The 17064-nt window shown below is 43.7% G+C and overlaps 1 protein-coding gene across 1 annotated transcript; it reads left to right on the forward strand.

Annotated features, from left to right (window-relative positions):
- The first annotated feature begins 14588 nt into the window (after nt 1-14588).
- LOC123346742 (olfactory receptor 1009-like) lies at nt 14589-15548 on the forward strand. The gene has a single exon (XM_044984206.1). It carries the CDS (start codon nt 14589-14591, stop codon nt 15546-15548), a length of 960 nt encoding a protein of 319 aa, XP_044840141.1.
- Nucleotides 15549-17064: the final 1516 nt, after the last annotated feature.

Genomic DNA, 17064 nt, shown 5'->3' on the forward strand with positions numbered 1-17064 from the left:
TATTATTGTCCAATGGCCTGGATATCATTGATTTAGGCAGTCAGCGAAAAGAAATCAAGTGAACCATCAAAGCCTACTAATATTAAATAAATCTTTTGAGGTATCTAAATAAAATCAAATAATAATAATAATGGACAATTTGGCCTAGAATTTGGAAAATATATTACTGGAACTGAGTCTCTTTTACAATAAGACAACTTTCAATTCTTTGGCAGTGTAAACAGGCCTTAAAATGGGTGTGACTGTAATTTACAAGCTCTTAAAGACCTCTTTACACTGCTGGAATGATGGAAAGGGGTCTTCTTTTCAATGAGGATCAGGCCCTCGTTCTTTGATTAGGGAAACAAGCCTGATATAATATATTTCTCCATTTTACCCAGAGCTCCACAAGCATGGAAATCACATTGCTTACAATCCAGAAAATGTTGATAAGACTCTCTGAACACATGGAGAAGACGTGGACGTGACTGGAACGCTGTGATAATACTTTGTCACATCTGTCAACAAGACAATGCACATTGGACAGCTTCATACTATTTTTCACATGATTTGACATCTTTCTAGCTGTTACAACATTTTGACAAGGATCTATGGTGCAGAAGCCAAAGGTATTTAGATGCTAAAATCAGGCTGGGACTTTCCAGGGAGTCTAAAGGAATTAGGCACCAAGACCTCATTCAATTTTGATGAGATTTGTGGCCCTAACTCTCTTAGGCACCTTTAAAAATTGCAACCTAAACAACAATAAAATATAATCATGGGTCCAGGTGTGGGTATTTTGACCTGTGATGTTGACAATTTGTGTTTTAACAGCTTATAAAGCTTAACTTTTTGAATATGAATGTCTATTGCCATTACATATTTTCCTGGCCACTTCTCCTCCCACCCCCACCGCCTATAATTTCCCATAACTGTGAAAATTAAAATGGATTAAAATTAAAAAAATACTTAAAAGTAAACAGTGATATTACCCATCGAATTCTGCCAAACTAATGTATATAACTTCACCCACTCAGGGTAAAATTTAAGTCCGTGGTGCTATTCATGTGAGTAAGATCATTACAGTCTGGCCTAGTGAACTCCAGAGATTTTCTGCTTTCTCCTATAATGTTTTTATACTGTGAATTTCATGTTGTCTTAATTAGACTGTAAACTGTTTGGGGTAGGGACTATTGTTTGGTTAATTACCTAGCACAATGGGGTCCTGGTCCACGAATGCATGACTGGGGCTCCCCAGCAAAGCTGGGATTGTCACTTGGAAATAGTTGCTGGGATTTTCAAAGGGGCATCCAATTCCCATTGTAAATCACCATCCAGTTAGTCAGCCCCTTTGGAAATCCCTTTTGAGAAGTTGAATAAACCTTTTCCCATCTGAAGGATGATCCTTCGCTGGTCTAACTTGTTACTGGCATAGCAGGTTCAAAGACAGATTGGGTACTGCCCTAATCCTATCCTACGCCAAACTGGTGAACAAGTATGAATAAGGAACAAGGGGTTAGGTGGTGGGCCAGAAGTGGGTGTGCCCATGGGTGGGACTCCTGCCATCCAACCCTCAGTCCACAAATTGAGTACACTGGAAACAATCCCTATGTATTGGACTACTCCTGCTCCATTGAAGAAATAAATGAAGATTCTTTCCTGAGGTCAATGGATGGAGGGCTATGTTTCAAAAGGAATTTAGGTGCCTAAAGATGTGCACGGACACTTAGACACCTAACTTCCATTGCAATCAATGAGAGTTAGGTGTCTAAATGCCTTTGAGGAACTGAGCCTTAATGGCAATTTCAAAAGTGCCTATTCAAGTTAGCCACCTACCATCCAATGGGAGTTAGGCACCTCATCAGTTTAGGTGCTTTGGAAAATCCCATTAGGCTGCATCTTTATGTGCCTAAACACCTTTGGAAATCTGGCCTCAGTGTTTCCAAGATCAAAGTGTGAGTGGGCACCTCGAGGTCTGGTTTCTATTGCTCCTGCAGACGATGTCTGGTGCATGAGGAGGGAATGATAGATACTTTGTGCTTTATTTTATTTTCCTGTGTTTCAAGACAGCGAAACACTTTCAAACTCGATTGACTCAGGGAAACAAATCTTCTGAAAAAGGAAAGGGGTTTTTTAGCACTTATTTTAAGAAAGTAAATGTAAAGCATCTTTAAGAAGGAAACACAGTGTCTACTAGATTGCAGCCCAGAGCAAGAAAATGAAAAACTGGCATCTACAGTCCTTGATTTTCCAGGTCAAATTGAGTCAGATCCCCAGCAGGTGTAAACTAGCATTACTCAATTCAAATCAGTGCTGATTTACACAAGGAGAGGATCCGGGCCATGTGGTTTGACCACGGTTGTGATTCTCTCAGCTCCTCTGAAAATCAGACACATACTGTGTACACATGGGGCAAGATTCTGATCAGTGGAGTTATACCTGTGTCAAACCAGTGCAACTGAGTGGATGATCTGGCTCTGATGCTCTGTTTTGTGTTAGATCCACTGATTTTTAGGGAGAATTTTCCACTGAACTAACAGCAGGGAAAGAAGACTATAAAATGGCTCCAATTATGCCAGCATGAGTCTGGGGGAGAGAGGGTGGGGGTGGGAGATATTTACCTGGAGTCACACAAATCAAAAACTTAGAAGTGAATCAGAAATGCAGGCCCAGAACCTCAAAGGTATTTAGGTACCTAAGTCCCACTGATTTCAAAGGGAATTAAGTGCCTAAATACCTTGAAGATCTGGGCCTCAGTTCTTAAATAGGTATCAAGTGGAGTGCCCCAAGGGTCGGTGCTGGGGCCGGTTTTATTCAATATCTTCATTAACGATCTGGAGGATGGTGTGGACTGCACCCTTAGCAAGTTTGCAGATGACACTAAACTGGAAGGAGTGGTTGATACACTGGAGGGTAGGGATAGGATACAGAGGGACCTAGACAAATTAGAGGATTGGGCCAAAAGAAATATGATGAGGTTCAACAAGGACAATTGCAGAGTCCTGCATTTAGGACGGAAGAATCCCATGCACTGCTACAGACTAGGGACCGAATGTCTGGGCAGCAGTTCTGCAGAAAAGGACCTAGGGGTTACGGTGGACGAAAAGCTGAATATGAGTCAACAGTGTGCCCTTGTTGCCAAGAAGGCTAATGGCAATTTGGGTTGTATAAGTAGGGGCATTTCCAGCAGATCGAGGGATGTGATCATTCCCCTCTACTCAGCACTGGTGAGGCCTCATTTGGAGTACTGTGTCCAGGTTTGGGCCCCACACTACAAGAAGGATGTGGAAAAATTGGAGAGAGTCCAGCAGAGGGCACATGACTTATGAGGAGAGGCTGAGGGAACTGGGATTGTTTAGTCTGCAGAAGAGAAGAATGAGGGGGGATTTAATAGCTGCTTTCAACTACCTGAAAGGGGGTTCCAAAGAAGATGGATCTAGACTGTTCTCAGTGGTACCTGATGACAGAACAAGAAGTAATAGTCTCAAGTTGCAGTGGGGGAGGTTTAGGTTGGATATTAGGGAAAAACTTTTTCACTAGGAGGGTGGTGAAGCTCTGGAATGGGTTACCTAGGGAGGTGGTGGAATCTCCTTCCTTAGAGGTTTTTAAGGTCAGGCTTGACAAAGCTCTGGCTGGGATGATTTAGTTGGGGATTGGTCCTGCTTTGAGCAGGGGGTTAGACTAAATGACCTCCTGAGGTCCCTTCCAACCCTGATATTCTATGATTCTATGATTCTATGACCATTCAAGCTGGAAATTCATTCTAGATGTGGCTATGGCAGTATTATAGCCATAGGTATCTCCAGCTGCCGATGTGCCTCTGATTTATACAATGTGAAAGAGTTTCATCAGGAGACAAGGAGACAGGCCTGCTCCAAAAGTGAAGGCCAAAAGTATAAGTGGTTCAAAAAAGAACTAGATAGGTTCATGGAGGATACAACCATCAATGGCTATTAGCCAAGATGGTTAGGGATGTAACCCCATGCTCTGGGTGTCCCTCGCCTCTTACTGCCAGAAGCTGGGACTGGATGAGAGAGGGTGGATCATTCAGAATGTCCCTGTTCTGTTCATTTCTTCTGAAGCATGTGGCAGTGGCTACAGTCAGAGACAGAATACTGGGCTAGATGGACCATTGGTCTGACCCAGTATGGCCATTCTTTTGCTCAAAATACCTTAAAACCCAGATATTAAATCACTTTCCTTAGAGATGGGAGACCTAACTTCCCATCTCTGCTCCCCGTCAGGCAGAGAGGGAAACTAATCAACGGTCTCCCACATTCCAAGTGAATGCCCTCACTGCTAAGTTAAAGGTACTGGGGAGGCACTAAGGTTCCCTGAGCTGCTTTGTGAATTTACACTTTTGTTCATCTCCGGGTGAAACCATTTGTTGAATTTCTGTCCAATTCACAAATAGTATGGGGTTGACCAAAGCTGCAATTTTCGGCTATTGTCTGAAAAATGTCTCCCAGCTCTATACAGGGTAGCTACTCCTTTGTCTCATCTCCTATTCTGTCCTGACATCTGACAGAGTCTATCTGCTCTTTTCACATCCCTTAACCTGTGTATCCACCTATCGGTGATGCCTAAGGATGGCCGGGTATTTCCCATGCTGTCTCCTCTGCTGCCCACTAGTGGTGATTAGATAGTATGGTTAGGCTCTTCAAAGGAGTGTCAGGGAGATGAAATGATTTGCTATTTGGGTTTCTAGCTCCTTAGGCTGCTTTGAAAATCTGAGCTTAAATACCTGCCTTTGTATTGACTGTCCCTGAGATTTGAATACCCAATTCACTCTGGCTCTTTTGAGACTCCAAGCCTCAGTGATCTCATTCTTATGCATTACAGAGTGTTGCTTAAGGGCTGACACAGCGCAATGTTACTAGGAAATTTTTACAGTGAGTGAACTTCAGGGATCTTGTCCCCGGAGAACAGGACAACATTTAATCAGCTCTCAAGAAATCAGCTCTTTGTCTTGGAGTCTGCCAAAGAAAGGCTCTTTGCTTCACTCTCACTGATAAACTTACATACCCTGAAGGGTTTCGCTGCTCTGGGTAAAGAATATTGGATCTCCTTGGATGCTGTATGCAGAGTCAGAGAGGGAGAGAGAGAGAGATTAGACAGAGAGATCAGTAAGAAGGTAGAAAACAGACTAAGAAAACAGAAAGAGGAGATCACAGGTCAGAATGATCTCACCAGATTTATAATCCACTTTTAAAGGGAGGTGAGTTGATTCACATTTTATTCCTTCTTAGTCTTTTTTTTACCCTTTCCATTGACTCTATGAGACTTCTGCCTGGATGCAGCAGTGTGTTCACAGGACATGGAGTCAGTTGCCGCACAGGGGCCCTGGTTGGCAACACATTGATTTGAATCACCCATCTCTCTCTCGGCAGCACTGAGACAATTGGGATCAGTCGGTGCATGTAGCAGTATTATCTATTTTTGGTGTGTGTGTGTGTGTGTGTGTGTGTGTGTGTGTGTGTGTGTGTGTGTGTGTGTGTGTGTGTGTGTGTGTGTGTGTGTGAAGGCAGTGTTTCTCAACCTATTTGATATGAGGGACCAGCTTGTTGCCTTTCTAAACTGTGTCAGGGGGATCTTAGGGACCAGCGCAGGCCCACAGACTGGTCATTGAGAAATACTGTTAGGAGGTGGCAAGGTTAGGGGCAGGACATTCTCTGGAGCAGGGGTTTAGCTTTAGAATTCACTTTGCACAGAATCTGCCTCTGTTGACATTCAGGTTTAGCACAAGGTCCGTCTCTCTGCTTAGGCATTTGTTTGATTGGCTTCATTGCCATTTTCACTAAAAATCAAGTTCAAAATAGCCACTCACTTCCCTGGGGACAGGATAGATTCTCTTCTGTATGAACAGCCTGATATTTAGATGTGCAGGATACTGAGTCAAAAGTCCCATTGGGTGAGATTTTCAAAGGAGCCAAACTGATTTATTTACCAAAGTCCCATTAATTTTCAAACAGACCCCACTTCCCAATTTAGGTCACTGTACCCAGAGGATGTTTGCTGGACACACACACGTATTATGATTTTTATTATTCTCCTTCACTATTACATAATGGGGATTTTAAAAAATAAAATAGATTCAAAACATACAAGATCTTTAAGCTTAAAAAGGGGAAGCTACTGTCTAAAATGTATCCCCAGGAGTCATCAATAAATCCTGATGCCAAACTGACTCTGTAGGTTTGGATAGTCTGGAGTTCTGTTAAACCCTCCGCAGAATTTCTGCTTTTTAGATGCTCAAGTACATTTGTTCTCCTTTGACTTTCCTTAAAATCCTCACAATGCCAGTGATTGCTGTCTGCCGGAGGTCACTGACCATGATGTCTCGCATTTCTAACATGTTCTTGTGCTGCTCATTTAAACCCTGAGGGTCACTTCAAGTGCTCCAATAATCACTGGGAACATCTTTGTTCTAATTTTCCAAAATATTTCCTCTTCATGGCAAAGTTCTTGATACTTTGACATGTTCTCTCTTTGTTTCTTTTTTATGTGTCTGTCTGCTGGTCTGGCAATATGAGTCAGCATGGGCTTGTTTGTCTTCTTTTCCACAACTATGTCCAGCCTCTTTGCTTGCACTGTTCGGTCTGTGACAATTGCCAGATCTCTTCATTCTCTAGAGCACTTTCAATTTGGTGGTTGTAATAGCGCATGATTTGTTTAAATCCATACGTGCCACCGAGGCTCCAAGGGAGACACTTGGCAACCGCATTGTATCCATTCATATCTTCTCTCCCAGCCAGGCTCCTGCAAGTGCTCAACACATGCTCCTCTGTCTCTTCATTTTTGGAACACATTCTGCAGTTTTGTCATTCAATTTTGCTTTGTGCATCATTAAGCCATACGCATGTGCTCTCCTAATCATGTTCTCTGTCTCTCTTTTGAGGTATTTTTTTTCAAGCCGCGAGTTTGTTAATCTTCTCTCACTAACGGGTTTGATCCCTCTCCACCACTGGCTGTCCATTAATTTCTTTGTAAATCTTTCAAACCTTTCTTTGGCAATTATCTTTCTCCTTTCTTTCATGCTTTCTTGGGCTGCGATGCAGCTCAGTCATCGCTTGTTATCGCGACCAGATGATCTTTAAATTGGTTGACTCTGCATATAATTTGATGTTATATTCTTCATTGTCAATTGCTTCCTCCACAGATAGCAGACCATTTCCTCCATCACATCATCAGATGTGAATCCTGTCCAAGTCTTGATTGATATTCAATGCTCTGTGCATCACCAGGAGCTTGGTTCTCCCTGTCACAATCTATCCTGGACATCTGTTCTTCAAACTTTTACTGAGGTGTTCAAGTGTTCTTAGAACTTTCAGCCAGAATCCATGCATTTTAGTCTGGGTGCTTTCCAAGTTTTCATTCCTCTCTGTACTTCATCTATTTCTTCCTTTGATATACCTATGTATTCCTCTATTGTGTGCTTTCAAAATTTTTCTCTCACATTTTTATCTAGTCTGCTGTCTGATTATGCTGTACATCCTCAGACCTGATATCATTCCAATAGCTCTGAAACTCCTGCACATTATTCATTGACTCTCTATTTTTTCCTGTTCTGCTTTTTAACTTTCATCAGATCAAAGAATCTCCTAGGGTCTCTCATGAAGAGTATGTTCTCTTGCTACTGACAAATTTGTTCTGAATATCTTCAAGTCGATGACTCTGAGCAATCAGCTTCTGTTTACATTGTTCCTTCACAACTCTCACATCCCTTTCATTCAGCTGATATTTCCCTCCAGGGCTATTCGCTTGTCTTTTCCCTTCAAATGATTTTTGTCAAATTCATCCAGTAGATTGGTATCTCAACACAAATACTTATTTTTTCTGGTTTATCCTTCATTTCCATGGAGCTTCTTGAATATAGGAAGTTTTCTGGTAGTTCATATCCTCAGATGCTTGATGTTAAAAGGAAGATCTGCTATTGGCAGCTGTAGCATAAATGATAGAATTCAGTTGGCTAGTACTTGTTGGCCTTACTGCTTCCTTGAGCGCTTCATTCAATACATGCATGATATCAACCAGTCTTTGCTGGTCTACAGATTTCATCCTTGGTAGCGTTGCTCAGTGCTCCATGTCTCTTACATTCTGTATGATCTCAATCAACAAATCATTTATATTTCCTGTACTTTCTTCAGGTGCTGTTTCACTCATATTTGTCTTCAATATTTCTTTCATTTGTGGCTGCTATTTGTCCTGTATCGTTGCTTCTACCAAATGTTACACACCACTAATCTCCTTTTTCAGGCTTTCAGTCTCCATTTGTGTAGATTCTCCTATTTGGAAAAAGCTCTCCGCTCTCTGCTGAATCTATGTTTGGTCATTTCTTTTTTCTGTATTGTTATTGTTTCTCTCCTTCCACATTGGAACATTCATTTTCTCCAGCTTCTCTCTTCCAGTTTTGCAAAAATTCATCACGATTGTCTTTCTTTAAAACAAAAACAAAAACAAACAAGCAAAAAAAATTAAAAGATCTGCTCTAGGAACAATTTTGTGGATGTTCTATGGCCTGTGTTATCCAGGAGGTCAGACTAGAGGATCACATGTATCCCTTCTGGCCTTAGAGTCTATAAATCTATGAGCCATCGGATCCCTTCTTGCTTTACACTACTAGCCCATTTCACTTTTGTTGACAATGATCTCCTATTTCTTAGGTTGTTTTGGCCATTGTATGACATTGACTTGGGGTAACCCACCACCACACAATAAACCCTGCTGGGTAACAAGCCTGTGGGCGAGCTAAGTTCTGATGATGTCCCTCTTTATGCTGTTCATAAAAATGATTGATTTGCCTGTATTCTTCATATTGGCTTGGTTTGGCAGGCTATACCAGCTGGGTGCCAAACCAGTATGTCTAGGCCTTGGGTTTATTATTAATTAATTATTGTTATTAATTAATATTATTATTGAAATCCTATGCATTTTAATAGGGATAAATCCAATAAGACAAAACAGATCTTCAATAGGGTTTTCAACAATATCCTCTAAACAAACCCTACAAAATCTAACAGACAAAGAGATTGTTTTTATAGAATTGGTCAGATCCCCAGATTGTGCAAATTGGCCATAGCTATGCTGGAGTCAAAGGCCCAGGTCCCCAGATGGTGTAAATCAGCTGTATATCCACTGCAGTCAGGGGGGCAGATTACAGAGCTAGCAGGCCAGAGAGAGAGAGAATGACTTTATAGCCTGATAGCAAAAGCACTTTCCCCCAATGCCGGAGACCCAGAATTCGGTCCCACTTCTCCAATGCCTCTTTAATTATTTAACCCCAGTGGAACAGCTGGAGGACAAGTGCTATTAGTAGTAACAGGGCTCAGATTTTTCTGGATGTGATAGCTGATGGATTTCTTCATCAAGCAGTTGAAGAGCCAACAAGGGGGGATGCCATTTTAGATTTGGTTTTTGTGAGTAGTGAGGACCTCATAGAAGAAATGGTTGTAGGGGACAACCTTGGTTCGAGTGATCATGAGTTAATTCAGTTCAAACTAGATGGAAGGATAAACAAAAATACATCTGGGACTAGGGTTTTTGATTTCAAAAGGGCTAACTTTAAAGAATTAAGGAAATTAGTTAGGCAAGTGGATTGTACTGAAGAACTTGTGGATCTAAAGTCAGAGGAGGCCTGGAATTACTTCAAGTCAAAGTTGCAGAAACTATCAGAAGCCTGCATCCCAAGGAAGGGGAAAAAATCATAGGCAGGAGTTGTAGACCAAGCTGGATGAGCAAGCATCTCAGAGAGGTGATTAAGAAAAAGCAGAAAGACTACAGGGAGTGGAAGATTGGCGGGATTAGCAATGAAAGCTACCTTATTGAGGTCAGAACATGCAGGGATGAAGTGAGAAAGGCTAAAAGCCATGTAGAGTTGGACCTTGCAAAGGGAATTAAAACCAATAGTAAAAGGTTCTATAGCCATATAAATAAGAAGAAAACAAAGAAAGAAGAAGTGGGACCGCTAAACACTGAGGATGGAGTGGAAGTTAAAGATAATCTAGGCATGGCACAATATCTAAATAAATACTTTGCCTCGGTCTTTAATAAGGCTAATGAGGAGCTTAGGGATAATGGAAGGATGACAATTGGGAATGAGGATATGAAGGTTGATATTACCACATCTGAGGTAGAAGCCAAACTCGGACAGCTTAATGGGACTAAATCGGAGGGCCCAGATAATCTTCATCCAAGAATATTAAAGGAACTGGCACATGAAATTGCAAGCCCATTAGCAAGAATTTTTAATGAATCGGTAAACTCAAGGGTTGTACCGTACGACTGGAGAATTGCTAACATAGTTCCTATTTTTAAGAAAGGAAAAAAGAGTGATCCGAGTAACTATAGGCCTGTTAGTTTGACATCTGTAGTATGTAAGGTCTTGGAAAAATTTTTGAAGGAGAGGGTAGTTAAGGACATTGAGGTCAATGGTAATTGGGACAAAATACAACATGGTTTCACAAAAGGTAGATCGTGCCAAACCAACCTGATCTCCTTCTTTGAGAAAGTAACAGATTTTTTAGACAAAGGAAATTCAGTGGATCTAATTTACCTCGATTTCAGTAAGGTATTTGACACGGTTCCACATGGGGAATTATTAGTTAAATTGGAAAAGATGGGGATAAATATGAAAATTGAAAGGTGGATAAGGATCTGGTTAAAGGGGAGACTACAACGGGTCATACTGAAAGGTGAACTGTCAGGCTGGAAGGAGGTTACTAGTGGAGTTCCTCAGGGATCAGTTTTGGGGCCAATTTTATTTAACCTTTTTATTACTGGCCTTGGCACAAAAAGCGTGAAGGTGCTAATAAAGTTTGCGGATGACACAAACCTGGGAGGTATTGCTAACACAGAGAAGGACCGGGATATCGTACAGGAAGATCTGGATGTCCTTGTAAACTGGAGTAATAGTAATAGAATGAAATTTAATAGTGAAAAGTGCAAGGTCATGCATTTAGGGATTAATAACAAGAATTTTAGTTATAAGTTGGGGATGCATCAGTTGGAAGTAACAGAGGAGGAGAAGGACCTCGGAGCATTGGTTGATCACAGGATGAGTATGAGCTGCCAATGTGATATGGCCATAAAAAAGGCTAATGTGGTTTTAGGATGCATCAGGCGAGGTATTTCCAGCAAAGATAAGGAGGTGTTAGTACCGTTATATAAAGCACCGGTGAGACCTCATCTGGAATACTGTGTGCAGTTCTGGTCTCCCATGTTTAAGAAGGATGAATTCAAACTGGAACAGGTTCAGAGACGGGCTACTAGGATGATTCGAGGAATGGAAAACCTGTCTTATGAAAGGAGACTGAAAGAGCTTGGCTTGTTTAGCCTAACCAAAAGAAGGTTGAGGGGGGATATGATTGCTCTTTATAAATATATCAGAGGGATTAATATTAGGGAGGGAGAAGAATTATTCAAGCTTAGTAACAATGTGGACACAAGAACAAATGGATATAAACTGGGCACTAAGACGTTTAGACTTGAAATTAGACGAAGGTTTCTAACCATTAGAGGAGTGAAGTTCTGGAACAGCCTTCCAAGGGGTGTAGTGGGGGCAAAAGACATATCTGGCTTTAAGACTAAGCTTGATAAATTTATGGAGGGGATGGTATGATGGGATAGCCTAATTTTGGCAATTAATTTGGCAATTGATCTTTGATTATCAGCAGGTAAGTATGCCCAGTGGTCCGTGATGGGATGTTAAATGGGTTGGGATCTGAGTTACTACAGAGAATTCTTTCCTGGGTGCTGGCTGGTGAGCCTTGCCCACATGCTCAGAGTTTAACTGATTGCCATATTTTGGGTCGGTAAGGAATTTTCCTCCAGGGCAGATTGGCAGAGGCCCTGGAGGTTTTTCGCCTTGCTCTGCAGCATGGGGCACGGGTCACTTTCTGGAGGATTCTCTGCAGCTTGAGGTCTTCAAACCACAATTTGGGGACTTCGATAACTCAGACATAGGTTAGGGGCATGGGCGCCAACTTATATGGGCTCTTGGAGCTAAAGCCCCAGGAATATTCATAATCAGGGGCTCTGCTCCACCAATATTTGGAAATATTAGATTTTTCCCCCTCCCCGGAGTTTCCCTGCTTGAATGTAAAGAGAGCACACAGCATGTCTCTCTCTCTCTCTCCTTTGCTGCTGCTGCCGGTAGCCTAAGGGCTGCAGCATTAACATAAGAGGAATGTGCTAAGCATTAACATAAGAGGAATGTGCTAACCATTGCTGAAGCACTCAGGAGGGGGAGGGGAGTGGAGGGGGCCTCCCCTCCCCTCCCGCCCGTACCTGGAGGAGACACAAACGGACCAGGAGACAGACATCATTCACCTTAGCAGCAGTTGGGACTTTCGTGAGTGTTTGACCCTATGATTTTTTATTATGTTTGAGTGTTTGACTCTATGATTCCCCCCTGCCCCAGCCCCAGCCCCCCAGTGAGGCACAGCAGGCTGCACAGGGGAGGCAGGAAGCCACATGTGAAGGCAATGCCCCCTCCCCCAGCACCCACCAACCCACCCACCACAGGAGGGATGGGAGAGGGATGCTTCCTAGACCTGAGCAGCTGGGGCTTGGGTGAATTTTATGACACCCTGCTCCCCCACCCCATAGCCAGCCACCACCCTGCCTACCCCACTTCTGCCCCATGCTGGGCAAGGGGCAGCCCCATCCCCCATCCACAGTGAAGTTATGGTGAGGGGCAACATGGAAGGCCACCTGTGCCCCCCCCCCCAGTACCCATCATAGGGGAGGGGAGTGAGCTTTCTGGACCTGAGAGGGGCTCCAGGAGCATGTGCAGAGTGTGTGTGCCATGGGGGGCAGGAGGGGACCCTCCCCTGGAGCTTGCTGCTGCCAGTGGTGGTGATGGGGAGTCCTCTCTGGCCCTAGCCCTGGGGCAGCCTGTCTGCACCCCAAGTTCCTCATCCTCAGCCCTGCCTCACTCCAAAGCCTGCACCCCCAGCACCGAGCACGCTCCTGCACTGTGAACCCCTTATCCCCAGCCCCACCCCAGAACCCTCACCTGAGGGGAAAAACATGCAACTTAAATTTGGTGGTCAGTTTGGAGTATCATTGTATTTAGCACAATATTTGATTACTTTACACCCTTCAAAGTATGTAACTGGTCGTATACAGGTGTTTTCTCTGAATACTGTCTGTGTGCCTCAGTTTCCCCAATGCATTTCTTAAGGCTCTAGATGGTGGGATAAGGGGGTGTGATTGTTGTAAAGCCCTAGAGGGCCAGTGTGATGCTGTCTGCACAGAGAATGGCTGACACCCTGTCTCCAGGCAACTGATGGCCTGGGCCACTCTCCTGCAAGGTGCCAACTGAAGGTGTTGGAGAACAAAGAGATCAGGTGGCCTCCTAATGCTTGGAAAAGAGACAAAGGCCAGAGGAGGGAGTGTCAGTGCCTGTGCAGACTTCCGGGAAGCGCATGGTGTGGAAGGGGATGCTGGGATGCTTTGGAACAACTCCATAGAAAGCCAGTCAGGACTCTGGGGGAGCCTCCTCTCTGAGCATACTGTCTCCAGGGCAAGAAGCTTACACCTTCTTGGGTCTGACCTCGGAGCATTCAGCATGCCCTTCCACACTGTGCACTTTCCGCAGTGAGTCTGCCCAGGCAGGTCCTGGGGCAACCAGAGGTCCCTGCACCCCAACTCCGCAGTCAGATGTGACTCTCAGCCAGACAGTAAAACAGAAGGTTTATTAGATGACAGGGATACAGTCTAAAACAGAGCTTGTAAGTACAGAAAACAGGACCCCTCAGTCAGGTCCATCTTGGGGGGTGGGGAGCCCAGACCCAAGTTCTGGGCCTCTCCCGATTTCCCCAGCCAGCTCCAAACTGACACTCCCTCATCTGGCCTTTGTGTCTCTTCCGGACAAGGAGGCCACCTGATCTCTTTGTCCCCAACACCGTCAGTTGGCACTTTGCAGGGGAAACTGAGGCACCCACACAGTATTCAGAGAAAACATTAAGAACATTCCCACTTTGTCACAACAGGTGCAACAAAATTTAATACTGTATATTAGGTATTAATAGGCAAGTGCTGCTTCTGACTTTCCACTTTTAATTGACCCTTGTAATCTTGTGGTGCTGACGCATTGTAGCTTCATTTTATATCAGCTTACAGGGTGAGAGCGGGGGGGGGGGGCACCACCATTTTGGGCCCCACCAAAAATTATATGAACCTGCCGCCTATGGTTAGGGGTTTGTTATAGAAGTGGATGGGTGGGATTCTGTGGCCTGCATTGTGCAGGAGGTCAGACTAGATGATCATAATGGTCCCTTCTGACCTTAAAGACTATGAGTCTATGAGCTTCAACAGGAGAGACTGAGGGAGCCCCATATCACACTGTCCCATTCTCCCTGCTGAGCAGGGTTTTTGTGAATCCCAGTGGGGCCTGATTCTGGGATTTAGTCACCTAAAGTGGCAGTTAGGGGCCTAAATCCATTGTGACTCTAGTCTATTTTGTCCATTGAAAACACACATTTGGAGTAGGGCCCTCTTTACATTCATCCTACTGATCGGATATTCACCACAGGCCACTTCAATTTACCTTTATGATATGTGTTCCTTTCATTCTTGCAGGTCACAGTTTTCCTGAAAAAATATTAATGGAAAATCAAACCACAGTGAGTGAATTTATCCTCCTGGGACTTTCCAGTGACCTACAGATGCAGATTTTCCTCTTCCTGCTGTTTTTAGTTATTTACCTAGTCACCCTAGTGGGGAATGTAATGATCATGCTGGTCATAAGGGCTGATCCTCACCTACACACCCCCATGCACTTCTTCCTCTTCCATTTATCCTTTGTTGATATCTGCTATTCCTCAGTCACGGTCCCTAATATGCTGATGGACTTCCGAGCAAAGCAAAAAACTATTTCTGTTGATGGATGCATTGCCCAGATGTTCTTCTTTTTCCTCCCAGCTGGTACAGAAATTTTCATTCTCTCAGCCATGGCGTATGACTGCTACGCAGCCATCTGTGACCCATTGCATTATGTGCAGACAATGAGCAAAGCGATCTGTGTTCAGCTGGTGATTGGTGCATGGACCATGGCCTTCTTAGGTGCCACAATTAACACAGTTTTTGCCCTCAAGTTGCATTTCTGTGGGCCCAATCAAATCAGCCATTTCAGCTGTGAGCTCCCTCTACTATTACAACTGTCCTGCACTGAGATTCTTATCAATCAAGTGCTGCTTCTCACTTCTACTGTGATACTTGGGTTGAGCTCCTTCTTCCTCACACTGATCTCCTACATTCACATCATCTCCAACATCCTGAGGATACGCTCTGCGGAGGGCAGGTGTAAAGCCTTCTCCACCTGCAGCTCCCACCTGATTGTGGTCAGCTTGTTGTATCTGACAGCTCTTTTCCAGTACATAAAACCCAGCTCGGTCTCCTCTGTGGTTCTGGATGAAATATTCTCCATCCAGTACAGCGTCCTGACCCCCATGTTAAACCCCATCATCTACAGCCTGAAAAACAAGGAGGTGAAAAGGGCTCTAGGAAAAATGTGGGGAAATTCAAGTTTCTCAAGTAGCGATGATGTTTTTATTGTTTATAAATAAGAACGCATGGAATGATGGATAACCATTGTTCTGGAGGTTTTTCCGCTCAGATATCTCACTGACCAAATCCTCAGTTGGGTCTCCTTCATCCAGGGTGAATGCTATAAACACCAGACTATACAGTCATTCACACCTTCTCGCTCTTTCTGTCTTCTTCTCATCCCAATCTCTCTTTAATCTGGGACACTGACCGCAATAGAGGTATGACTGATTGACACCAGCTGGGGATCTGGCCAATTCTGTACAAGAAAGATCTTTGTCTGTTACACTCTGTAGTTCTTCTAGGATATTTTCTTAAAAACCCATATTTAATATCTGTAGCATCTTATTGGATTGATCGCTGTTAAAATCGCTAGGGTTTTCTAATAATAGAAATCACTGGAGCCAATGGGTGTAATCCCTAGCTCGGGCTATATTCACAAAAGGATTTAGGCTTGAACAGGAGAGATTGAGAAAGATCCACATCAGGTATCCTATATCCCAGTGGGTAGGTCACCCACATGGGAAGGGGCATATCCCAGGCAACTATCCTAACCACTGGGATAAAAATTATGAATGGTCTCCTCCTCTTAATTCCTTCTTCATCTCCCCCACCCCCAGCTTCTTGTAACAACATCTTAGATGGGGTTAGAGGGTTCCCAGCTGAGAATCTCAAGCAGGAGGTGCCTCCCCACAGAGAATATAGGAACTGAACTCTATGACAGCAGCAAGGTTTTCAATACACCCCTCTCCTCGCCATCTCTCATTGGCTAGGGAACCACTTCTCAAGCTGGTTTGTTAAAATCCCTTTCTTAGATACTTACCTCTCCCCATTCATTGTGGAGGGAGTCTGGGCACTGAACTCAGGTTTTGTGCATCCCAGTGATTTTCTAGGCAAACAAAAGTTAGCTGAATTAATGCTCAGCTTTCCCTTTGAAAATCTAGCCCTTGGTATAAATTGACTGAGACCCATTAAGGCAATGAAGCTAGATGGGTTTACATCAAGTGGGATTCTGGCTCGTAGTGTTCATATTCTCAAGTGATTTTGGTCTCCTCAAATTTCACTCACTGTCGAGTTGGAAAGACCCGTGTATCACTGAGTTTCCACTTAAGCACTAAACACAGTACGAAGTGGTGCTGGCGCTCTGCACACAGCTGAAATTCACCCTTTGAGGCAGATCCCCAGCTGGCGGAAAGCAGCGTAACTCCACTGAAATAAACAGGGCTACACCGAGGTATGCCAGCTCAGGATCTTGCCTAAGCAAATAAAGATATGATATGACTCAGAATCCACTTACTGTGAAAGTTTGACTTAAAGAGATATGGGCTGGGCTAAATGAAGAGTTAACCAATCGGCTGAGATTCTTAAAAGAGCTTAGGGCAGTTAGGTACCCAACTCCTATTGGATGGGGAAAACTTAGCCCCAGTGATGTGCCAAAGGTGAGCCAGAAAGTCTGTGGAGAGGAAGACAGTGAAGCCTGATCTCTTCTGTCCCTGTCCAATGCTTTTAACCACAATACCGTCCATGTGTCCACTG

Source organism: Mauremys mutica, chromosome 12, assembly GCF_020497125.1.
Source record: "Mauremys mutica isolate MM-2020 ecotype Southern chromosome 12, ASM2049712v1, whole genome shotgun sequence".
NCBI classification, from domain to species: Eukaryota; Metazoa; Chordata; order Testudines; family Geoemydidae; genus Mauremys; species Mauremys mutica.